Source organism: Gymnogyps californianus, chromosome Z (genome assembly GCF_018139145.2).
Source record: "Gymnogyps californianus isolate 813 chromosome Z, ASM1813914v2, whole genome shotgun sequence".
NCBI classification, from domain to species: Eukaryota; Metazoa; Chordata; class Aves; order Accipitriformes; family Cathartidae; genus Gymnogyps; species Gymnogyps californianus.
This window is the reverse complement of record NC_059500.1, coordinates 52,674,722-52,700,827: the sequence shown is the minus strand read 5'-3', so window position 1 is coordinate 52,700,827 and position 26,106 is coordinate 52,674,722. Positions and strand designations below refer to the sequence as shown.

At 36.6% G+C, this 26,106-nt stretch overlaps 1 protein-coding gene across 1 annotated transcript in view; it reads right to left on the bottom strand.

Annotated features, from left to right (window-relative positions):
* PTPRD (protein tyrosine phosphatase receptor type D) overlaps positions 1-26,106 on the bottom strand; it is a 329,742-nt gene that overhangs the window by 70,474 nt on the left and 233,162 nt on the right. Inside the window, exons 22-27 of the mRNA XM_050913754.1 lie at positions 23,699-23,908; positions 19,651-19,811; positions 14,341-14,355; positions 11,739-11,851; positions 3,042-3,083; positions 2,439-2,536 (exon numbers count right to left, since the gene is read on the bottom strand). Coding sequence (XP_050769711.1) covers positions 2,439-2,536; positions 3,042-3,083; positions 11,739-11,851; positions 14,341-14,355; positions 19,651-19,811; positions 23,699-23,908 — 639 coding nt within the window. The remainder of the gene's footprint in view (positions 1-2,438; positions 2,537-3,041; positions 3,084-11,738; positions 11,852-14,340; positions 14,356-19,650; positions 19,812-23,698; positions 23,909-26,106) is intronic.

Sequence of the window (26,106 nt, the reverse complement as noted above, 5' to 3'; positions counted from 1 at the left end):
GTTACCATCTGTACCCATTTCTGCCTCGGAATCATATAGTTGCTTTTAAGGGACATTCGTGAGGTCTGCTGCTGAAAGAGAAGGTCCCAATCCCCGACCACAAATGTTCCCACCAGCTCCCTTGTGCTGGCACTAGAGCGCATGCAGCCATGTGGTGAGCTAGTTCAGGGAATTGATCCAACTGAAAATAGCAAAGAAAAATAAAACAATTAGTTTTCAGCTGAATCTATTTCCTGAGATAATCCTTGAACAGCTGCATATGTGCTAGTGCCAGGATTGGCACAAGAGAGACAACAGGAATGCACAGCCAAGACAGGGAGATGACTTACAGTGATCATCAAACTGCAGCCTTAGTCCACTGCCTAGACTAGACCATGAAATCAAACAGCAGTACTTTTCACTAATTCTGTTTCAGAATGGATGAACCTTGGACTAGATGGAAACGAAATGGTATCTCTAAAGCTAGGATTTCAAAGATAAATGTTAAACCCCCTTGGGCAAAGCAATGTGAATGAACCTTGATGTTGACCTACAGTTGCCCACATTTTAATCTTGAATGTCTGATCACTCTGCCCTAGATGGTATGTTTTGTAAAAAAAAAAAAAAAAAAAAAAAAAGTGAAAGCTGGGCTGTTTACACAGACTGCTAAAAAGTTCTGGAGGGACAGATACTAACAATTTAATGATTTAGCGTATCTTCACAATGCTAGCTATAAATGGTTAAGATTATGTTCTCAAGATGATTTTAACGTTTTAAATAATAAAGGAAATATAAAACACCAAAACTTTTAAGTTATATTACAGCATAAGAACAACCATGTCATCTCCACAACATGCTCAAGACATAGTAATGGTGTATTGTTTATTTTTATGGAAGTTATACTACATTATATGACTTGTAATGACTTTTTAAATTTATTAAATGGAATTTCCTACACAGATATTCCAAGGAATTTGCCCATAGTACAACAGGAAATGATTGTCAAATTTGTACCAAATGTTAGCTTTTTTTATGGTGAACATTCTGTTACATAAATTTCCCTGTCTGATTCTTTATATGCTACAATCTTCATACTTAAGAACACAGGATTTACACACAGAAATGCGAGAAGATACTCCCACTTTTTTGTGACTGCAATAGTAAACAGCAAACCTGAGATGCTCTTCAAACGAATTTATTTCCATGAATTGTTGAGACTATATTTTCCTTTTGTCATCTAATGAGATTATTTTTTAGAGCAGTCTTAAGGTCTTTCTGAATAGTGCGTTCAATTAAATAATAAGCAATTGTAGTTCCCTGTCATAGTAGGTAGTATTAATTTTTAACATTTTCTATCAAGACTTTTTAAATACATTGGGCATTTACAGGATCTCTGTACCATGCAGTTACATGTTACTATGGAACCAACACATGGAAGTCTTCTTCAGTGTTTTTTATTGCACTGTCAGTGTTTGTATAAACCTTCAAATGCAATGAATGTGCAGTCCCTAAAAAAATGAGAGTAACATGGGTTTTTACTCCACCATGCTAACAAAGTCTTAGGGAGTTTTAAGCAAAGATTAGTGACACAACATACTATAAAGAAAATACTGTGTCAGTGATCCCTCTGGGAGCTGTTAACACTTGGATCACTGGCACCCCCCCGTCGCTGCTCTAAAGAAGCACTCTTTTTCTGATGGTTCAGTGCATACTTTATCCACAGATTTTTGACATAGACAATATTGGCATTGAAGAAACAGCTATAATTTACTGTGTTTAATGGATGGCTATCTAAGTCCCTTTAGCCACAAATTACTGACATGAGAGGCTGTTAGCCTCCACAGTACCAATGCCTGTCTGGGGAGGTATACTCCATGGACTACTGACAAGGTGGCTTGTAAGTGATTACTCTCTTCCAGTTAAATTCTTTCATGCTCTTATAGACCATCATTCACAGATTATCAATGTGGTATTATTGACAGGAGGAAAATACTATGTCTTGAAACTGTTATATTAGGAAAGACACCAGGCAATTGCAAATTCTTTTAATCCATGCAAAATTAACACAGTGGACTGTAACTTCTTTGGAGCTTGTACTGTATGTGTCCAGTTAACCCTACACAGCAGATTTTTTAAATAATCTAAGGATCTTTTAACTGCAGAGTAGATGGATGTTTGTGTATATTAAAAAGAGTAAGTGCTCTATCATTCACACACTACTTCAAGTATGTGCCCATGGAATCTGCCTGACGTATCCTTATGAAAAGAGCATAGATCGTTACAAGCAAAGAAGCCACCTCACCAATGTAGTCATTTTACACAGAGAACTTTTTTAATCATGGTTTTAATATCATACAAAACTGGCACCATCAGGGTGGGTACATATCAAAGAACAGTCTAGGGAAACAGAAAGCATGACGTTTTAAACAGTCTGAATAATGAGAAAGTGGGAAAATTACCTCATACTCCTGTGAGAACTTCAAATTGTCATTTGCTTTCAATCTTTCAATGTGATCAGCAAGTTCCAAGATAGGTATTGGGGGATGACTGGCCATGCCTGTTGAACAAGAGAGAAGAATAGAATTTAAAATAAACTACAGTGATGGCATTGCTCTGAAATTTAGAAAATGCAGTAGTTAGAATGGCTAGAAATGTGTAAGTAGTAAAGATGTCATATGTGAGAGAAGCAGGCAAATAGTTTGGTTACTCAAAGCAGGACATGCTCTGGATAGATGAGCTCTGAAGCCAAATTAAAAGAAGTCACCAAGCATATTCCCCAAGCTAACATTCCTAGTGTAGAGGAAAAAGTTACTGTGATATGAGTCAATGAGGTTAGCTAGGCATGGAAAAATGAGAGAGTTAGACCTGCTTTCGACCTCTGCTTTGAGTAATGACTCTTAATGTCATTTCAAACTCCTTCTCCTGCACTGCATGAAATGGAAACTCCATTGAATTAGATGAGGAAAGGTGAGCTGAGAAACAGACACTGAAAGAGCCCTAAAGGGGAAAGAATACTGTTTTGACAGAAAACAAAGTGACATGTATAATCAAGAAAAACGAACTTGAAGAATGAAGGTTACCGAGGTAACCGGAGACATCTGAACCTGCAAAGGAAATGGTAAAAACCAAAGAAACCTCAACCCAACATAAAACTAACTTATAAAATAAATTATAAAAAATGAAATGGATAGCTTGAGGATTAATAATAATGCATCAAGGTCTAGCAGACTGACTACATATTCTAACTAAATTAGAAATACTTGAATATTTTATGAAATTTTGAGGTGAGTGACATTCACATGCAACTATGAATGACTAGAATAACATGCACCATTGCTTTTAGACAACAGTCACTGAAGACAACATTGGACATCAGACAATTAGAACTTCAAAAATGTTTTCACTAGTAGCAGATTGTAGAGGCAGGGGTTGTACAGTTTGGCTGGACACACATACTGACTGCACTAGTACCTTAAAATATGCTTAAACTGAAACCCCATTTATCAACCCCCAAAAGTACCTACAATCTACTTCAGGTGTAAACATCTTTGTCCACTGATGAAGATATTGAGTGAAAAAGAAGAGGAGCTGGGAATTAGAGATGGGTGTGGAAGGGGGTACAGGGACAGCAAGGCAAAAGAAAGAAAAGATGTGGGGTCAACTAGAACAATCTGCCAGCTGAAGATTTGCCAGGCAAAAATTTGTGAACATGTTTTTTTCATGCTATTAGTCTTCATGACCCTTCTCCAAAATGCTTACATTCTTTTCTTCATGCTTTATACTATCACACCTAAAATGAAAGTGAGTTTTCAATTGCTTGTGGGAAGAAATCAGAGCTGGCTAGAAAAATTAAGCTAGTGAACCCCAGGATCTCTTGAAATTACAAAGGGAAAACAGTGATGATTCAAGGGGGCTCAAGCTGGAAGCCATGTTGCACAATGCAGTTTGGTTTGTCACCGTGAATTTCAAGAGCATGCCTAAGACAGTTAACTTGCATTTCCTGTAAACGTAGCTGAAAATGACCATGTAGTTACAACACAGTCACAGTATAGCATGTTTTTCTTTTTTCTTTTTTTTTAAATTCTTGTTTTCTTTTTGACTCTTTGACATTTCAGGCATCATACTAGAGTCCAAAATAATGTCCAGCAGCACTGGCCCTAATTCTTCTGACCCTATACACATGTATTTCTATATTACCTTCATAGCACATATGTGATGGTGAGACATTATTTAAAGCAGATATTAAGGCAAGCTGTCAGTCAACTAACAAAGCAGAATATTCAGATATAATGGGGAGATTTCTTATCAATTTCAATTAACAAATTAGTCCGTAAGTACTAATTTATTTGAATCAGTTCTGGTTGTCTCCCATTTTCTCAGAAATTTCACTTAATAGAACTTGGCTATTCTCAAAATGAGTGTGGGTGACAGTCATCTAATAATTACACTGATTGATCCAGATCAAGCACCCCTATGGAAAATATGTGAGTGAAAAGGCACAAGAGAACTCTAGATTGATCCAGAAATGGAGGTGGACTGATGTACATCTAAAACAGTGCTTGAACAGAGAAAATAATAGAGACAAAGATGTTTAGACCTTTTCGAGCGAATCGTGGGAGAGAGTTATTATCATATAAGGACTGAGTGGTAGTTTGGCTAGAGAGGGAGGACACAGAGCCAATCAGGGAGGCGTAGGGGACTGAATTACTGCTCAAAGCTGTAAAAAGTAAAAGCCAATCGGAAATGGGAGACAAATTAGTAACAGCAGTAGACCATCATAATCAATCAATCTCGTACATACAGGCACTTCAGACATGCACAAAACAGCGTCTGGAAACTCAACTAAGAAGATGTCTAAAGGTCCAGTTACCCTACTGTAAACATAAAGGACATAAAACCAAAGAGAATGAGACTTGCTCATTGCATGATGAACCTGACCAAATCACCAGCATCATGAACACAAATCTCAATAATTAGCTTACTGTGATGGAATTTTTTTTTTTAAAGATGCTGAACATCCATTCTTTTTCAAACTATTTTTGTTTATATGCTCCTCTATATGCCACTTGACATTCCTAAGGGGAGACTTCATATGAAACACTTTGTGCAAAATGAAACTTGACATAAAACTTTCTTTTCTAAGGAAAAAAAGGAACTACTTACAACTTCAGAAATTGGCAAATTTTGACTGCATATAACCCCTTTCTCCACAACTCACTTTAGGCACTTACACTTGGACGCTTATTAACTTTCTTCAAATAGTATTTTGCAGTTAACTTACAAAGTGAAATAATTGCATTTGGTATATTTTCATCTTTTAAATATATAAAATGTGCTCTACTGAGATGATAAAAGTATCTACTTTTTAAAAGAACTGCTGGAGGACTTTTGTTATGTAATCATAACAAGCATCATAACAGAATAGGCTATGAATGAACATTTTAAGATCTCTTCATATCTCATGCAAAAGCGTGAGGCTCCTACTGAGCTTAATGTGAGTTGTATGTGAACAGCAGGTGTAGAATTTTACCCAAAAACCCCACCCAAAACACAGCTAAACACACTTATTTTTGTGGCTACAAATAAGAAAATACACTTATTTGCTGACACACCTCCACATCAATCAACATATGCTATGAAAACACAAAAAATTAAAGACAAAATACAGCTAAATTACAACAGATCCTGTGACATGCCAGAAAGTCAAAAGAAACACCATGCTGAAAACATGCTTTCAAACTTTCTTTAAAATACGAAAATAAAGAGATAAAAACACTTAAAAACTCAAACAGAAAAAAACCCTCAAAAACCACCACATGCAAAACACAGCTGAAATTGTATCCATAAGAAGCTTTTATTTCCAGATTTGGTAGAAGATTGCCAAATGTGATTGATCTTACGCAGCCTAGTAGTAACCCCTCCACATGAATTAAATGAGAATGTATGGTTTAATTACATTGTGGAATTATCTTCTGGTTAATCTGTGGTAAATACACGACTAAGGAACATGGCATACCATATGGGCCACAATTTCAAGGAAAAACTGAGAGAGCAAGGTCAGAATTCATCTGCATATTAAGAGACATTAAACCTGTTAAGTACACTCCTTTACTCCACTGAAACAAGTGGGTGTTTTGGCCTTGTCATTAGAGCGTTAAATTAGGATTTTGTTCGTTGTCAAAGTTTTATGATAAGGGCTTTTAAAAACATTTAAGAAACACACATTTATTTACAAATTTGGAATTGTAGGTTGACATGCCCACAATAAACAAGAAGGAAGTTAGAAATCAAACAAAGTGCATAGCTGCGAGCATACAGACTACAATCTAGATGAACTCAAAATGGGACACATTATTTTCACAGAAATTTCTTTATGAAATGAGGTGTATTTCAGGTCCACATTGAATTAATACTCTGTGATTTTAAAAACTGATTTATTACATCCTCATTTTTATTAAATAACACAGAATACCCTCCCACACACCAATCTATGTTGATTAAGATGATGTCCCTTTATAGAAAAAGGAAGAAATCAGTAACAGTGGTTACTGTTACTGATACTTGCCCTTATCAAAAAGGTAGAAAGAAATAAATATTTAAAATTTGGACACGGCAAATGGAGAAAATGAAAGATGACCCTGATTCAATAGGAATTTGGCATCTGTGAAAATTTACCAAGGATGCATTTAGTATATTTGACAAAAAAATTACTGCTACTTTAATATTTCTTTTTCATACAGTTAGAGCTAAGCCAGAGAGTGATCTTACATCTTGTGTACAAAGCCAAATTTACAAGATTAGCTCTAGAGAAATATGTCATTCTGCAATAACTATTATAAAATAGTTACCAATGTGCATATAATATTGCAAAATGAGGTCACTTTTATTCCAGAAGAATTTATGTTCTTCAAAACCAGATTAATTATTCTGGATTGAAAGTAATTTTTGTTCTGTATCAAAGACTTAGTTCTACCAAGCAGCCCTAGGGGCTCTGTAGCCTCACAGCAGAAGCCCCAGCTCTGAGTGAGGTGTAAAAGTCATCTACACTGAGAAAAGGGGAGACCTAGTATTCAGACCCTGATCTAAAATTGTTCAATACAACAACATGTTGCAAAACTATTAGCTAAAATCCAGGAAAAAAAACCCGAACAAACCCTCTTATAAGGAGTAGAACTTTCAACTCCATCTCCCAGCTAAGCAGATTTTGATTGTTTCTAGGTCTGAAAGCAACCAAATGGGATATCAGAGAAGTGGCATTTGCACTCTGAAGCCTATACCTCTTTTAGGTGCCTAAATCCTTCATGTGAGTCAAGTTCACATGAAGAGCTATACATAGGATCGCTCACTGTGAGAAAGCTATTCCAGTCTTGTTTTGTCATGGAGACAAACCACAGTACTTCCTTCAGCATTGTCATGATTCTCATAAACCCAAGTTGTGTGGATAAACTAAGGGAAGAAGTCTTGCAAAGCAGGTGACTAAATCCAGACAACACTTTTTCTACTTTTGTTATTTGCACCTTTTTCCTCTGGACCTGTTTTACCCTTTTTCTGCCTTATCTTGGAAATAAGTTAGTGGAACTTCCTTAGGAACTCGGTGAATAAGTGTTTTGTGAGCACTTACTTATCTAATAAGAAAGCAGAGTCTTTAATTCAGAGCTGTAATAGTTCTATTTATTTTTCTTGTATTTCAAAGCATCTTATTTAGTTTGTAAGAGATAATGAGATAATTGTTTAATTGGCACCTAATTACACAAATTACTTATAAGTGTGACACATTTTATACTTAAATGAGGAAAAAAAACAGTCACTTTTGAGGCATGACTCAATTTAGTTCTTTGGCTGATTGGCAGATTGAAGTCTTTGCCTGAGCCTTAGGTCTCTCATAACCTACTCAAACCACTTAACATCAGTTATTTTCCTCTATGCAAGACCACGCCTCCTCATTTGGTGAAACCTTTTGTGAGGGCTTAATTATTACCCCTTCCCTACCTTTACACTCCCATGTGGCATAGAGACTTCTAAAATTTGTGCACCACTTTAATGATTTTAATCCCGTATTTCAAAGGACACTTGTAGAATGGGAAGAATGTGACTGACTTTTCCTCAGCTACTCCAGTTCCAGAAGAATAACAGACTTATAAATGAAATCCTGTATGCTCCTCAGAGATTGGGTATTTTCATGTTTACTCAAAGAAAATTTGGCACAGCTGTGACCCACTCACTGGCATATGGGCTTATCTAACAAATATACATTTTTGGATAATGCATATGGACACGGGATCTTGTTTTCAGATGTAGAACTGTGGGCTACTCCAAATGTCAAGACAAAATGTCAAATTTATCTATGGAGTTACTCCATCCAGTGAGGCGTGAAGCCAGAGGTGAATTTGATCCTTCCTGGACAAGGCAAGATAGGAAACCCTTTAGGTAAGTACTAGATTAGTGAAGAATGAAGTTCTGTATTGACAGGACAAGAAAAAGTGAAAGGAAAGCAAGACATTTGCTGTGCTGGTAGTTTAGACTGTGGATTTTTACTACATCTTCATGCTGAACTGACAATCTTATGACAAGTACAACATAATTGTGCCTAAATCATTGCCTAAATATCGCCAAAGATAAAACATTGCTTTCCCATAATTTCTTTCAAAAAGTTATGCCTAACCACCTGTATCAGGAGTATTTTGTACTTATGGTTAGAAATTCAAATTTACCATAACAAGGGTTTTGCTTTCAAACTATTTTGATAGTTATATCTGATCAGACTTTTCCTTCGGAAAGAGGTTATTCATAAATCTTTTAAAGTACTAAAGTTTATGACAACCCAGAATTTTATTGGAGTGTCTCATTCACCTCTCCCAGTGAAAACTGGCAATCTGGATATGCCAATGTAATTCAAAATTTTCTTCTCTAACACTTCTTCACATTATCGATTCATTATAAACTTTTTTTTTTCCCCTCCCACTGGAAGCAACTAGTGTGCCTGGAAAGCTCCAAGCAAACTGTGGATGCTTTCACAATCTAAATAAATCAATCATTATAACAATGATGTCACATCATCTATCCTGATGCAGTCGTACTGACTTGGCATACACTGATTATTAAAGTACATCCACCACTGTCATTTATTTTATCTGTAGGCAATGTTCAGAAGTGGTAACATCTTACAGAGTAGATAAGGCAATCATATGAGGGTGACTGAAGATGTCTCAGTAAAAGAAATCCAACACATAACCACATCAGCCCCCATCCCTTGTCTCAGCTGCCTGCTACGCCCCAGCAGTACTCTACTGCCTCTTTCTGCTACCTGGTAGAAAATAAAAACCACATATCTGAGAGTGAAAGAACAACAAAAACAACAAAACTGGTATCCTGAATGTACAGCCTTTCTGTAGTTTCTCTCATTTGTCTTGAAAAGCTTTGTCTTGCATGTTATTTAATGGTGTGTTACTGTGTGGAGTTGGATAAACATTCCAGTAGGATCTAAATATCTAAGTTAAATTTAGATGGATTTTAATGAAATGGTAGCCCTAATTGAAGTTAATGTGAGTTAAGTGAGGTTGTGCTTTTACTAGCACAAGAACTGTACCTTGACTTCACTGGGGCTAAGATTACATATTAAGGATATGTTAAGTAGCAAGTGTTACACAGCAAGACAAACCTCCTGGGGTAGGAATTTTCTCCTCGATATTTGGTTGCATGCTGAGTAACATAATGGCCTGACCTGTGCCTAAGGGTCTTTGGTGGTATAATAGTAGGAAAAAAGATCGTAATTTGATTTCTGTACTATATTTTCAATAATAATTTTAATCCTCCATTTTGTGAAAAGGTTTACAGCAAAGAAAAAGACCTCATAATAGAAATGGATTGCAGATATTCTGCTCAACTAGCTTCACAGAAAACTGCAAACTTCCCAGACAAACTATAGCACTGCAAGGAAAAGTACACTTCCACTCCCCTCCAGTTCTTTTCAGATCAATGAGGTAGAATTACGGTGTCTACAAGTGCCACAACTTCTGCCATTTCTTAATAACTTTACATTCTAAATGTAAATTTAGAATTAATTACAATAAATTAATTTTATATGTAAAGTTGTTAAGACTTGGCAGCATTTTTTTTCTGCCCACATTTTAATTTATGATGAATACTAAATGGATAGGCAAGAATCCACACTTAAATACATTGACAGCAGAAAATTATGCTTATATACCTAGTTATTAAGCCATCCACTCTACTCAGTATATATCTGTATACAGATAATGACTTGTTTTAGGCATAAGCTGAACTGTAAGAACCGTAATTTTTCTTTTCATGTTTCAAAGACTTGTAGGTATACTTCTATCTCTGTAACAATGTTTAAAACTTTGTATGAAAGTGCTGGATAACATATGAAACATTTGCTCAGTAAGGATGAGTCTACATTAGTATTGCAGTCTCAGAAGCACAATTGCGAATCAAAACTTTCAATCATTTCCATTTACTGCACTTAGGTTCATATTGTAGAGAGGCCCCAGAGCACATCAACAAGATTCCCATATTCAGATGAAACTAAACTAGAAGATGCACTCCTGAAACACATCTAATTTGCCCCAGCTGCTAAAGAGCATTCAGTGTACTGGAACAGACTAAAAAAGCAAGGCTGGGGTAAAACTCAAGCCTCCAAACTCGTCCCTTTCTACCTCTGCCATATGTATGCAGTGTGGGTGTTGGGTCTTTAGCCCCAAATTCATTGCTCTGCAGATCCGCTCCTGCTGGGGCAACACTATCTTAATATAGCCACTGTTTAGAAGACCAGAAATGAGATTTGCAAGTTCAGTTAACCCTTTTGTAATATTTAGTATGTCAGCTTCTGCAGCTAATCTCTCAACATCTCAAGTACTTAATTTGCTGCCCTTAGGAGCTTGAATTCATTATTTTTTGTACTTAATGCGATAAATTTGACAAACACAAGGGTCAGGAAGATTTAGTAAGTAATTAGCATCAGACCGGGACTGCGTGCAATCATACTGTAATAGAAAACAAGTCTACTGGAATACATCATGATCCAAATAAAGCTACTTCTTTTTTTTTTTTTTTTTTAATAATGACTCATAAAAAGGTGGTAAAAAAATCAATACTGTTTTAAGTATTTCTCTCCTGGTGTTTCATGACTATCAAACCAAATAGCTTTAAGAAAACAATGCTTAATAAATAAGTAAATAAAATATTTGGGAGTGTGTTGCTTCTACCTTCAGAACTACTGACATGTTAATATCCTTCTTGACCCTAACATATAGCCTGATTTTAAAAGACAAGACCATTTCTCTAGTTAGTATTTCCTTTCTGTATTGTACATTTGCAATGTAGTGAAACGTCCAGTGATGTTAATGGATTACCTGATAATGCAGTAGATGAGAGGGAAGCTTATTTACAAAGAAGCAGCTGTAAGAATATCGTTAATAAATAGAGGGATGTACATTTCCCAATAATCTTTTCTAGCATTGTTAGATTTAACTTGGAATTTTAGCACATAAACCACATCCATACAACATATGTGACTTTGGGGTCTTCTTTACAGAACTTTAATTTTGTTTCATGCAGGATTTTTCTTTAAATAAAGAAATTACAGAATTATTTCCAAAACTAACAAAGATATACATTGAGCAAAAACGCATAAGCAATGAAAATATATTTTTATAAACAATCAATCTTTTTGTTCTGTAACAGCACCGCTAATCAGTTTGTGATCACAGAGCTCTCAGTGAGGTATTATTGTCTCTTACCTGGAGTTTGAAAATTAAGGCGTCGCAGCTCCACTGGGTCTGTGGGATGGTGAGAGGGGACCTCCTTGCTGTTGGGTATGCTGCTCTTTCTAGAATCAGATTCAGCCCTCTTCCTGCATGGAGAAGGTGAATACACGTAAACATAAGATTGAGGTGTTAGCTTGACAAATAAACGTGCCTGAGTGCTTAATCATTATATTCTAAAGGTGAGATGCTTATTTCTGAAAGAGTATTTGATCCAGTGCAAAGGTAAAATAATTACGCATGGTGGGTAGGGCAGCTACCATTTGCAATGGCAAAATGAATCTAAATATAGTAATGTCAGAGGGAAAACAGCTGCATTCTGCCCTAGACTGATCCTCATCATTCTAGGCATCTGAATAGTTAACTATTATAAGAGATAACATGAAAATTACAAAAATTCACACTATCTCTATTTTAAAGGCTAGCTAGCTATACCTGTATTAAAAAGTAGCTAACTCCTGAGCATGTAATTAAAAACGAACACACCAAGTTATTATAATTGTATACTTCGTATCTTATATGCACAGCTCTGCATTGCTTATAAAAAATAACCTGTATTCTTCGGGTACTTTCAATATGACAGAGAACAGTACAGAAGACACCTATCCCAGAAGACACCTATTCTTTTCACTTCCTAGGAAGTAAGAATCTGCTCTGCTGCCTCTCATCTCTGTAAGAGTTGCACTATATTATCTTCATGCATCTGATCACACCTACGTATTCAAGGCTCAGATTCTGTATGAATGTTTCTGATCAAATTAAGATTTTCACTGCAATTATAGCACTCCTGGCATTCTGTCCAAAAGAAGCAGGGCAGGGCAGGGCAGGGAGGAAGGAAAGCGGGAAGGAAAGCAGGGAAAGAAAGCAGGAGGGAGAAAGAAAGAAACTTGTGTATGCTTCCCTTTCTCTAGAGAGAAGCAGAGTCGACGCGTGTTCTGACTCTGACTGTTCTGGTAAAATGGACTCCCATCATTTGAGAGTATCATTTTCTGATGCAAAACATGGAGAACTATGTTACATGAAGAACATCTACCACTCTGCATTTTCATTCAGGAATCTGGAAATTTAATGCTTTAATTTGAAGTGGAATCATTCTTCACTAGTCCTCTGTGGGTTCCTGAATGAAAATGCAAACTAGTTGATATTCTTCATGTAATATAACATGAAGACGCAAACAGCGGCAAAGAGCTACTTTGCAAAAACAGAACTGAGATGATTTTAAGGTTTACTATAGCAAAATCTTTTCCAGGTGTCCAATATTTGCTCTAACATACCACTATTGTTGTTTTATTTTTTTCTTTCTTTTTTCTAATTGGCTCACAATGTGACAATGCCAAATCTGTTATTATTCCGCTGGGCTCCCCTCTTAAAAATGCTCCAATTGATTTCTTGCTGTTCTTGAAATGATGAACACCTGGTGGTATTCATGAAAGGTGCATACAGCAAGATTTCAAAGACTATGCAAAGAAGCCACACAGCAACATTGTTGCAGGAATTACTTGAAAGTTGCTAGTCCTATGTTTTTATGGGGGGAAAAAGTAAAAAGTGTTTTGCTGCAAAAACGTTCCATTTGTTCTTTGGTAAATACCTTAACACATGTATTAACCTCTCTTTAGTGAAGTGATGAAGATTCAAGTCTGATTCTTCTGTTTTTACTCTTTTTAAAAAAAAATTATTATGGAGAAACTCAGTTGAAATTCCTTGTTTACTTTTGATTCTGACTATCTCAAACTCCTACCACAGTAGCACATTGCTCTAGTGTTCCTTCTTCTTAAGTAAAGGTGTGTGATGCAGCTTTCAAGAAGTATTTTTATCTGTATTTCCTTCTCCTGAAGTCTAGGGATCAGTGGAACTGTCCAGAGCCAAGCTTCATTTACCTTTTTTCCACTTGCAAGTCAGTACTGGGCAGCACAACTTCATATTAATCTACTACAAGCACTAAAATCTCTTCCAATCATATATTTGAGTATTTTGAATACTTATAGGACAACAGAACAGTTTATTATTTATTACTATTCTCAGGATCATTCTGTATTTTTTGTATCTTTCCAGACTATATAAGACGTCACAGTTCTTTCAGATTATGCAATGGTTTCAAGACAGTTGGAAAAAAATCCACAAAGGACAAACAAGACCACCATATCATTTTCACTTGTAGAACTGTAAATCAGCACTGAGTCTATGTGTACGGAGGATAATGGAGATTTAGAACGGCTAACACTTCAACCACAACCATGCATTCCTTCCACAGCTTTGGTTATAGCAAAAACCACTGTTTTAAATTCATTAAAACACAAATAAAACCATATGTACATTATATAGCTGTGCTGTCTCTTGAAAATTTACCTCATGGAGACATAAAAAAAAGCAGTGAAACTTGGCTGCATATGTTACGTTACTTTTCAGTGCTGTAAACAACATAACAAATCTTTCAGTTGCCTTCATATCGATAGATTACTGTCTACATTCACTTAGACTGACAGATGCTTTGTCTTGAATCATTATCACAGTAACTTTTTTTTCTCTTTTTTTTTCCTTTTGTGGATTAAATAAAGAGTGATTACTTTTTACTTCTCACCTGTCAGGTTTACTGCTCCATTTTAATGCAGCAAAGAGGGGAGAAAAGACGAAATGTTAGTTGACCAGCAGCAAACAGGGTAAGCACGACCACAGGAGATGTAAGAAATGTTGACTTACAGTAAAGATATATAACTAAACCAAATTAAGAAATGACAGTTCATCAAAATATTTAATGCTTGGGAATCATAGAATAAATGGAGAACACAAGGTTAAGTCCAAAGTGAATTTTCTTCTGGTGAAAAAAACATGTCTTTTAGACATTATCTGCAAAGTAGTGCCACCTCAAATTTTAGCCAGTGAGATAATGGAGAATGGGTGCTTAATTTGAGCTATCAACGTAATGTTAACATTACATTGAGGAATGAGATCTCACTGAGATGTAGTTCCCTCTTACATTCTGGAGAGAAGAGAGATGAGAGGAGGGAGGAGAGGAAAGATGAAAGTGGAGGGCAGAGGGGAAAGGGAAGGAGAGAAAGGGAGAGGAAGAGGGAGAAAGGTAAGCGAAGAACAAGGTTAAATACATGAGATACATATGACTTGTACTAAACTAAAAAAAAAAAGAAAACTTTTAAAACTATTTTACAAAACCAGGTAATAAAATGGCAAGAAATTTTTAACCGTACCCTGGAAAGTAACATAAGCGTAAATCTTTCTTCAATGAAGTATTACACACCTTTTTAGATTTAGAAGGAATGCCACACACGTGAGGTCTAGAATGATCTATATAGATCTGTAGTGATCTATGATCTATAAAGATCAGATAAACAGGGAAAATAATAAATTATCTCCCACCAACAGGTTCTACTATACACACACTGTAAATACAGCGTTTGTCTATCTTTCTGTCTGTCTGTTGATCATAATAAATAGGGGTTCTACAAGCTTTTAATAGCCTGGCATCTGCAATGACCAGATTACTCACATGTTATGAAAAAGCATTTATAGAACCCTTCATCATCACTTAAGATTCCCCCCTTTTCATTTCTGTGCTTTTTTTAACATCTGTTTTTTCCCTTAGAAGTGTGTTTCTTCGGCAGGTGGCCAGCAGGTCAAGGGAGGTGATTCTGCCCCTCTACTCCATGCTGGTGAGACCCCATGTGGAGTACTGTGTCCAGCTCTAGAGTTCTCAGCACAGGAAAGACAAGGACCTGTTGGAGCAGGTCCAGAGGAGGGCCACAAAAATGATTAGAGGGCTGGAACACCTTTCCTGTGAGGAAAGGCTGAGAGAGTTCAGCCTGGAGAAGAGAAGGCTCCAGAGAGACCTGATTGCGGCCTTTCAATACTTAAAGGGGGCTTATAAGAAAGATGGGAACAGACTTTTTAGTAAGGCCTGTAGCGACAGGACAAGGGGTAATGGTTTTAAACTAGATACAGGGAAGAAATTTTTTACAATGAGGGTGGTGAAACACTGGAACAGGTTGCCCAGAGAGGTGGTAGATGCCCCATCCCCGGAAACATTAATTGCTCCTTGCAAGGGGGCTGGATGACCTTTAAAGGTCCCTTCCAACCCAAACCATTCTATGATTCTATGATTCAGAGTGCCAAAGTTCACTATGTTCAAACAATTCAAGCTTAGGCTCCTGTCTTCTGAACCAAATCAAAAAGCTACACTTTATAAGAGCAAACAACACTAAGTCTGTCAAGATGGCTTTCATTTATTTTCCCTACAAATGGAAACCCACTCCACAAACAAACCTGACTCTAGAAGATCTAAAATGAGGAACATTTTGCTCTTCATCAAGAAAGGCTGAAATTAGAGAACTTGTGATTTCTTAAAAACCAGGAGGAAAGGGACATGCGCTCTCTTTCTAGTTTGTCAGTTTCTGAGATACACTGAACAATTTCTAGAGCTCTTTAACATTCACTAACTGGGTTCCTAACTATCTAAATCCTGTGTAATTGAACATGTACCACACATTCAAAAGCGAGTTGAAAGGATTTCCTGTAGGTTTGCCTAAGCTGTAGGTTGCAGCAGGATAGTGCTTTATCATAACCACCTTGAGATATAAACTGTGACTCAAACAGTCCTCATAATGGTTAGGCATTGCCTCTAGGGTAGATTTAGCCTGCACCATCTCTATATCTAGGTAAGTGTTTGCCTTTGTTTGAGATTTTGGATATAAATTTTACTATGTTGTATATTCTACTCCACGTTTGAACCAGCAAAAAATTTATTTTCTTGAGGGCAAGAATATGACCAAAAAGAAAGTGATGTTTAGTTAATTTACTTGGATCCCTAAATTTGATTGTTTAGATTTAAGTCCAATAGATTAAAGATCTGCTTCAAAATAATTGTCTCCCTTCACTATGACTGCAGGGTGGTATCACTGCTGCAATGACAGAGAACACTGAACTGGTCATTGGCCAAGTCAGTTCCGTTTGCCAAGACATCAACTCCAGAAAGACAGGAAATTCAACCATAACTCAGGAAAAAATCATTTTGACTGGAACACGTTGCCAGAGAGGTTGTGGAGTTTCCATTGTTGGATATACTGAAACTTGGCTGGACATGCCTCTGAGCAGGGCTGGGATGGGGCAATCTCCAGAGGTGTGACCCCTTGGTTCTGTGAATCTGTGAGCTCTTCTGCACACAGTATGTTAATCGGCCTCAATTGTGTTGGATATTATATTGCAGCTACATAGGATGACAACAAAAGGTACTCTTCAGTATTTTCCCCATCTATTACTGTTAAGTACTAAGCTGCAATGACCTTTTGGCTGTATTATAATATATGATCCAAAAATCCTTCTATGCAGTATCTTTGCTTTCAGATTTTAAGAAGAGTAATTGCAGAGGCAACAACCTTTATACAAACTGACCAACAAATAATAAAAGAGTCAAACATGCACTCCTAATCTTTAGGACAGTTAAATACGCTTCACACCAACCCATGCAACTAATCCACGCTATCTGTCACAGCGCCTGTTTTGAAGGAGGGCAAGACTTCTCCTGTTAAAATGATTCTTTTAGAAACTGCAGTCATCCTTTCTCTATGATTGAAATTAAAATGTAAAAGTAGTACTGTAAATCATGAGATTAGTGGTCCAAGTCTGTTCATAAAATCTTCTATGGACAAAGGGAATTAAGCATAGTTGACCATTATTTGAGTTACTACCCTTTGCACTTCAAAAGACATGGTCATTTCCCAGTCGTTGTCTTCCCACTACGCATCCGTCAACATCATCTTCCCCTTTTTAATATTTTTTTGCATGTGTTTTCATATATTAGATAGATGTCCTCTATCCTTCTCTCCCTGTCATACCTGTTGCACTTATGCCCCAATATATTCTAGAAATATACTTGTAAAATTTTCTGTATCCATGAAAATTTTTTTTGCTACTTTTTATTGCATATTTTTACCACGTCCAACTCCTGTAGCCACAGTAATTCCCTTTAACAGAGTTAACTCAGAAATTAAATTTCACTGTTTTCTCAAAGCACTATGCTAAATATCTCTACTGTCTTGTCTAGTTACTACAGACAGTAAAGCTATCAAACTCTAGCTGTTAGCTTGCATCCAGGTTGCATACTCCAGAAAAATAGTATCCAATTATGTATTACTTTTTTTACAGAAATGAAAAGTTCACAGAGGACCATAGACTGGTAAAACTGCAGTCATAATTTCTCAGAGGTAATTTGCCAAATCAGTGCAGTTTAACAATTTACAGCTTATAGCTGAAAATAGAAAAATAAATAAATACATATGGACATTTGCCTGAACAGTTCTAGTACCAGTAGTAAATAACAGATGGAAAATGTGTCCCCCATTTTCAGTGAATGACAATATCTTCGCACTACTGATGAACAAATTTTACCTGCTTATTTGTGGAATATGCCTATAAATTTTTTGGTAATAGAACTGAAGATTGTTATTATGGTTCCATAAATGTAATCAATATTTCCAGAAGCAGTTACACATCTGCTTTATATACCATTGTTTGGATTTGTTTTGTAGTATGGGAGAAGTTTTACCTTTAACACTCCAAAACAATCAGAAGAAAGGAGTATTTCACTTTTAGCACATCTCTAATGACCAGTTTTTGAAGTGACAGACAGATACAAACAGAGGTTCACTGGTTGCTAATCAATTAGATTGGCTGAGACAGTAGGCACTAATAGAAACCTTCAGGAGACATAGTATCTGCAAGCAATAGACCGTGTATTATGCTGCTGTATGATTACAGCCCTAAAGAACATTCTATAAATGTGTATCTATTTGGAATCCAAAGCTGAGGTTAACCCTGGACTGTTTTTTTTACTGCTGAACAGAGAATTCTCTTTCCAAAACTTGAAGCCAGCTCTCTACATGCAACTTCAGAGGTATTTGACTGGAGACACTTAGGGTGGGAAGAGCATACAGGGTAGCAGGATTTAAATATTTATATGCAGGTGATAGCATGATAACCATTAGTTTTAGAAGACATACTCCATTTAATGAAATTATCCCTAGTGCACCCCCCCCCCCCAACAAGGTCACAGCATCTTTATAGTAGTCCCCAATTATACTTTATTAATACATTTCAAAAATGTATTAGGAACAGAGTCTAAACATTAAAATAAACTTTGTGGGTTTGATTCTTTGGTTTTGATTTAGTATCTTGACGCCTGTGAACTTATTTACACTGTAAAAGGCTGCTATGTATAAATTAAGGCATCATACACAGTTATCATCTAGTATGTTGTAAGGAACAGCGAAATCCTTTGTGTAATAGCAAACCTACATCTGTGTCATAGACAGTGAAAGAAGAATAACTGAAGTTTGATCTCATTGCAAGATTAGTAGAAAACAGCTACTGATGTTTCTTTAATCTCTCAGTTCAGAGCTTCAAATTCATATAGATACACTGCCAAATTGAGGCCAACTGTCAAAAGTAAAAACTCAAATTACTTGAGTGGAGATGAAAATCATGTTTAACATCAAGCTGAATGTAACCCCTAATGTATTACTATTACACATCTAAAAATAAGTTTTAAAAAGTCAAACGCGTGAATTCCATACATATTTATATGCAAGCACATATTTTCTTCACAAACGTATGCAAAGTGGGAAAAAAATTTAAATGCAGAAATGTTAATAGAGTGTCATCAGCAGAAAAATGTACCCACATACCTGTAATTATTGGAAACTTTCAGTCAATCTACTAAAATTTCTGCAGTGTTCTGGAAATGATTAATAAATACGGAAATATCCCAAGGCAATGACAGTTACAACTGTAGTACAAAAAATATAGTATGGAACAGTATGATAAAATGGCCAATATATCAGAAAGTTACACACCTGGTAAGAAAACTAAAAGGTAAACTTACCTTTTATAAAGAAGTATAGCAATAACAATACAGATGATAAACACCACTGCAAGAACTGGTCCAACCACCCAAATCAAGCCTTCTTCCTCATCTGTAATTGGTTGGGGATCAAGATCCATCGACACAACAGGATCAGAATATGGGCTGGTTGCATACATGGTCTATACAAATAAAATAAATCTTACTTAATGATAAAGGAGTGCATTTAAAATATTAACTATCCTAGATCTAAAATAAATCTATATAAGATAATGATGCAATGAACACAGCAATGCAAAAATGCTATTTTTCTTGAAGTCAGGCAGTATATAAACTTGCAAACTGAACAGCGTGTTGTTATTAACTATCTTTATTTTGTGCTCCACATATTAGCAGTGACCTGCAGGCAAATGAGGTAACACAGTCCTTCACAGAACATTTTGCAACTTAAGCAGAGAATGAGAAAATGAAGTATTAGGAAACCCAGAAATATAACCCATCAGTTACTCATTTTGGTTTTTGTTTTAGTTTCATATTGGCTTAACACTATTTCTTCCTGCAAGATATGAAAGGGTATTTCTGAACGAATGAGAGTGCTATAGGTAAAAATAAAGGGGACTGAATGTAGGAGGTTCCTAGAAAAGGGTCTTATCGCAATACTAGGGTGCATTTTGATCATTCAAAAACTGTCTGATGGAGTGTTCTCACAGAAGATGGATACAACTTGAATTTAAGACTGAAAAATAGGGGAAGCCACTGTAGAATATGAAGGGAAGCTAAATACTCAAATCTTTCTTAGGGATGGAAATAGAATTAGGACTCAACAGAGGCCACTGAAAACCTTTTGCCTTACTGGATGGTGTAAAGCCAGCTGGTCTAGGATAAGACCTGTGATAAGAAAATAATAACTTTTTTTTATTCTGGTCTGACCAGAGATGTCTGATCTATGGCTGAGTGCAGAGTTAAAATTACAGACAGGAGAGGCTGAGGAGCCAGCCTGCTAAAATTGAATCATGTAAAGAACTCTGAGCTACAGTAATGTCAGAAGTGTAGAATGGTTTGTACTTTTTTCTTGTCTTTGCTGCAGTGTCTCCACCAGCACTAAACAAGGACTTGAAAACTTGATTCAGCAGTAGATCAGAAATCCCAGCTAAGATAGAATAAGATAACCAGGAGAAGAGACTAGTTTTCATTTACCGTGTTTGCACTGTACTCTGAAAGATGCCCTAAGCCAGGACAAGCGTTATCAAAGGAGACATGTTTTTTTACACTTCATTTGGCCTTGTTTTGGGTTCTGGGCTATGACAGTGTCTGGGTTTAAGGTCAGAGATAGGATTAGGACCGGCAAAGCTGAAGTACTTACACTAGCTGGTACTGAACCAGTACCCATGCCAAGAATATCCAGTTATGTTATGCTCTTTTACTAAACCTGGCACCAAACGTTTTAAAAGTCTGTGATTGCTGTTTAGAAATTGGGGAGTCTTCATGTTCCATCCCTGAAACACCTGAGCTGACTGAGTTTTTTTTCCCAGCTTCAGTATTCTCAAAAGACAGAAAAAAGCCCATTGCTACAGTAAGAAACTCTTTGTATTTAGCCTCTTCCTTTAGAGCAGTGTCCTGGTTTCGGCTGGGACAGAGTTAACTCTCTTCTTAGTAGCTGGTACAGTGCTGTGTTTTGGATTTAGTGTGAGAGTAACATTGAGGAACAACTAAAGTGTGTTATAATAGCGCTCATCTTAAGCCAAGGACTTTTCAGTTTCCCATGCTCTGCCAGCAAGCAGGTGTGCAAGAAGCTGGGAGGGAGCATAGCTGGGGCAGCTGACCTGGACTAGCCAAAGGGATATTCCATACCATGGAACGTCATGCCCAGTATATAAACTGGGGGGAGTTGGCCGGGAGGGGCGGATAGCGGCTCTGGCATCAGTCAGTGGGTGGTGAGCAATTGCATTGTGCATCACTGTTGTGTTTTTTTCCCCCCTCTTTTTTCTCCTCTCTCCTTTTTTTTGTTATATTCCTTTTCATTATTATTATTATTATTATATTTCATTATTATTATTGTTAGTATTGTACTTTAGTTATTAAACTGTCCTTATCTCAACCCATGAGTTTTACCTTCTTTCCTGATTCTCCTCCCCATCCCACTGTGGGGCAGGGGGGGAGTGAGGGAGCGGCTGCGTGGTTCTTAGTGCTGACTGGGGTTAAACCATGACAAGCTGGCAGAAAAAAAGCCTGGAAAGGGATACAGAAGGATACTGAGGGACAACAGTGTGAGCACTTACTACCTGTTCTCCAATCAATAGGATTTTGCTTTTAATTTTCAACCTACCTGTATTAATGATTAATTTAAACTCATTTATTATTTTGCCAAATTTATCTATTTTTTTCCTTCCTTTTGATAACATGCTTAAGATGTTTATAGACTGTAATCATAAGCTCTCTCAGCTTCTATTTACTAAGTTAAACAAATTCAGACCTCCCCATGCCTTCTTGTAAAGCAAGTTCACCATTCTCCCAATCAACAGAGAAATTTTGTGTTCTCTGAAGAAGAAACCTTATGTAAAAAGTATTTTGAATATCGGGAAAAACATCCTTCACAAGTTACAACTCATACACCAGTAGGATCTATAGTCCTAGAAGAAAACCAGCTATATTGAGAGCAGATACACTGGAGCATTGGGAGTTGAAGCTCACTCACCCTTACAAACTCTTCACTCTGTGACCACCTCATGCTATTTAATCACATAGATGTTTCAGATGGCATGCTAAACCAGATATTGTCCATATTGTAAGTTTAGTAATGCCTTTTGAAATCTTCAACCGTAGGCCCCTGCATATATTTTGCCATGCCAGCCTTTTCAGCTGTAAATTTACAACCCTATTTATTCCTGCTTTTTGATCTTGATTTCTCTCTAATGAAGTAATAACCTTAGAGTTATATTAAATGACCAATGCCTGAATTAATTTAGAAAAATACATAAGAAATGGTACTTTGTATTGAAAAGATCAATTTTAGTACAGGTTATTTCTGACACACAGATTTTTGGCCATCTAACTTTATAGCCAAAAGCTGTCTACTTTCTCCAGTTTGAACCTTTCTGATGCAGCACCTTCAGAAATCTCTGTCTACGCAGCCACTGTCAAAAAGTGAAAGGGGAACTTTTGATTTATGTTAGAACTTCCAGGAAGCCCTTATTTTATTTTCAAATGAAGCTATGTATCCAAAAGTGTTCAAATTGAAACTACCACCTCATTGTTTAAGTAGGCAAATTCTGTTGACATCAACAAAGCAATTGTGAGGTTACACGCCGGAAGCATTTGACTGAAATTCAGTTTATTGGTGTAGTAGTTTCAAGTGGTTGAGCCAGCAAATATACCTGTCAGGTTTAGGTACCAATTAGAAAGATACCATATTACACACTGTATGTTAAAATGTTAATGTATATTGCAACTTCTTTCAACAGTTCTGTTTCTGTTTTTTTTTTTTTTTTTGACTATATCACATGCAGTAGATTAGCTCAAGCATAAAGGGACATAACTACAAGATGAATTACATAAAGAGGAATGACAGCTCATTATTTAGCTCACCTCAGGAATTTTCCTTATTATTGAATTATATTCTAACTTTCTAACAATTCACTGATAAAGTTGTCAGGGAATGACTGGAACTAAAGAGGCTATCTGTGCATGTCTCTGATTCAATGGATCTTTCCAAGGCAAGAGAGGAACTCTTTTTTAAATACTTTGAGAAAGATGCTGCTATGAAGTTCATGCCTCAGAACCTGTGTCAATGATCTCAAATAGCAGAGCATGTACTTTGCAGAGGATCACAACACAGCTAACAAAAGGTAATCCTTACGTTTCAGTTATATGCAGAAGTAAAACATAAAGATGCAAGCAAAATAGAAAAGTTCAAGGAATTAATTGGAACTAAGCAAGGAAACACTCGCTTTAGAGATGCTCTGACATATTGTAAGAAAATAGCTTTTGTGAAGTGGAATAAGCATTGAAAAAAATGTCTTCATGATTGTGGAAAGACAATTTTGGGATTGAAAAATATTAACTAACTTACAGATTCTGAGTGCTCCATTACAGCCAACACAAAGAAGACATATTCTTGACCACTCTGCAGTTGCTTATTCTCAAAGCCACCATAATGCTTCTTATCCCCCAACGTGAACTCCGTAGGAAGAACTTCAAAGTGAGCTGCAATATATGGCTTTAATTCAACTTCCCTCCCAAGACGAATGCTTCTGCGTTTCCTAGCTATCTCCTTAAGCAGCTTTAGAACGAAAGGAGGGGGAAGAGACAGAGAGAGAGAGAAAGCAAGAACAGAAAGATAACTGTAAACAATTTTAATGTAACTTATTGACAATGTAATGAGAAAATTTAATGCATGACCAGGAACTACAAAAATACAATTTATCCACATTTCATGGGGCATATCAGTGTCACTAAATCAGTTCTTGCAAAATCTTCCAATTTCTTGTTATGATAAGATACTAGGTAGCAATTGCACTGCCCGGACTACAAACATAAAACAATTAGATCAATTTTCAGTGTCTGATATTGTTGTCTCAGGGAGGGGGGGAAGCTAATAAAGCAATATATCTTCTCTGAGGACATATATATACACACATCTTATACATATGTGTCTGTATTTACATATGAGGTCAGTCATAGAATAGAATCATGGAGTCATTTACATTGGAAAAGAACTTTAAGATCATGGAGTCCAACCGTTAACCTAACACTGCCAAGTCCACCACTGAACCATGTCCCTAAGCGCCACATCTACACATCTTTTAAATACCGCCAGGGATGGTGACTCAACCACTTCCCTGGGCAGCCTGTTCCTATGCTTGACAACTCTTTCAGTGAAGAAATTTTTCCTAATATCCAATCTAAACCTCCCCTGACACAACTTGAGGCCGTTTCCTCTCATTCTATCACTTGTTACCGGGCAAAGAGACCAACATTCACCTTGCTACAACCTCCTTTCAGGTAGTTATACAGAGCGATAAGGTCTCCCCTCAGCCTTCTTTTTTCCAGGCTAAACAACCCCAGCTCCCTCGGCTGCTCCTCATAGGACTTGTTCTCTAGACCCTTCACCACCTTCGTTGCCCTTCTTTGGACGCCCTCCAGCACCTCAATGTTTTTCTTGTAGTGAGGGGCCCAAAACTGAACACAGTATTCGAGGTGTGGCCTCACCAGTACTGAGTTCAAAGGGACAATCACTTCCCTAATGTTTAATAGTATTTTCTCCCTCTCTGTGAATATGCAAGGTACTTTCTTATCTCCTGTTCAATCCAACAAAGCTTAGTGAGTCATATGATATAATTATTTAAAAACCAGGAATAAACCCCACAAAACTGAAAAAAAAATCCTAATTTTTTAAAATCAATTTATATTAACTTTTTAAAACTTTTTCTGGTAACTCTGAAATACAAACAACTCAACACTAAGTAGCTATGAATAGCCTTTTTTTTTCTTCTCTCTTAACATGAGGACTACCAAGCACTCTGGCAATATTAAATTGCTGAACATCTCAGGGAAAGAGTGCTTTCCAATGTATTTCACAAACAGTAAATGAAGTGCAGAAGAGTTTACAGGAGTGGTTTGTAAGCCGATCTTCCATCCCAAACCTGAAATCTACTGCCATTTTACTTGTTCAAAACCACCAAAAGTTGTGTTCTTCATGGTTTGTACAACACTACACAATAGATTGGTGATAGGAATCAATAACAGGACCTATGAATCCTAAGACAACTTGTCTCCTGCTAGACTACAAAATACTATCCAACACCCTATCACACATAACCCACACTTCAGCTTTTAACTGCCTAATCTGACTTTCAAAATGTAACTTTTCCTTGTTTCATAAAACATCTCTTCTGATGAACAAAGGTAAAATTTACATCAGCACATTTACGACAAGATTAGATGTTAGGCTCAAACTTGTAAAACATATACTAACTAATGAAGGAACTTAAACTCAGTGGGTATAATCCATTGATGAATTACTTTTTAAATCAGACAAATGCTTATTCAATACCTTTTATCACTTTAGATATACTGGCATTCAACAAATATTAATCTGATTTGATTACAAGGAGCCTGAACTTTTCCTGGGTGATAAGTGATGACTTCTAAGGCCTCTTTACAGTTCTCCTCGTTTTTCACTTATGAAAATTATTCAATGTCCCGTAGTCTCAGACTGCAATCATAAATTTTTCCAAGGTCACACAGTTGTTTTAGGCTTTTCAGCACACAAATAGTGCTAATACAATAGATTAACACAAACTTCTTTTTTAGGAGGAGGAAACAAATCTCCAGAGCTAGACAGAGATCAATTAAAAAAAAGAGATTAAAATCTTATCTTCGCTATATATTTTCATTTTAAAGAACATGTTTAGATAGGGAAGCTCTCTCTTGCTTCATCCTCTTCAGTGTTAGGCCTCAGCTTAGCTAGCACATCTT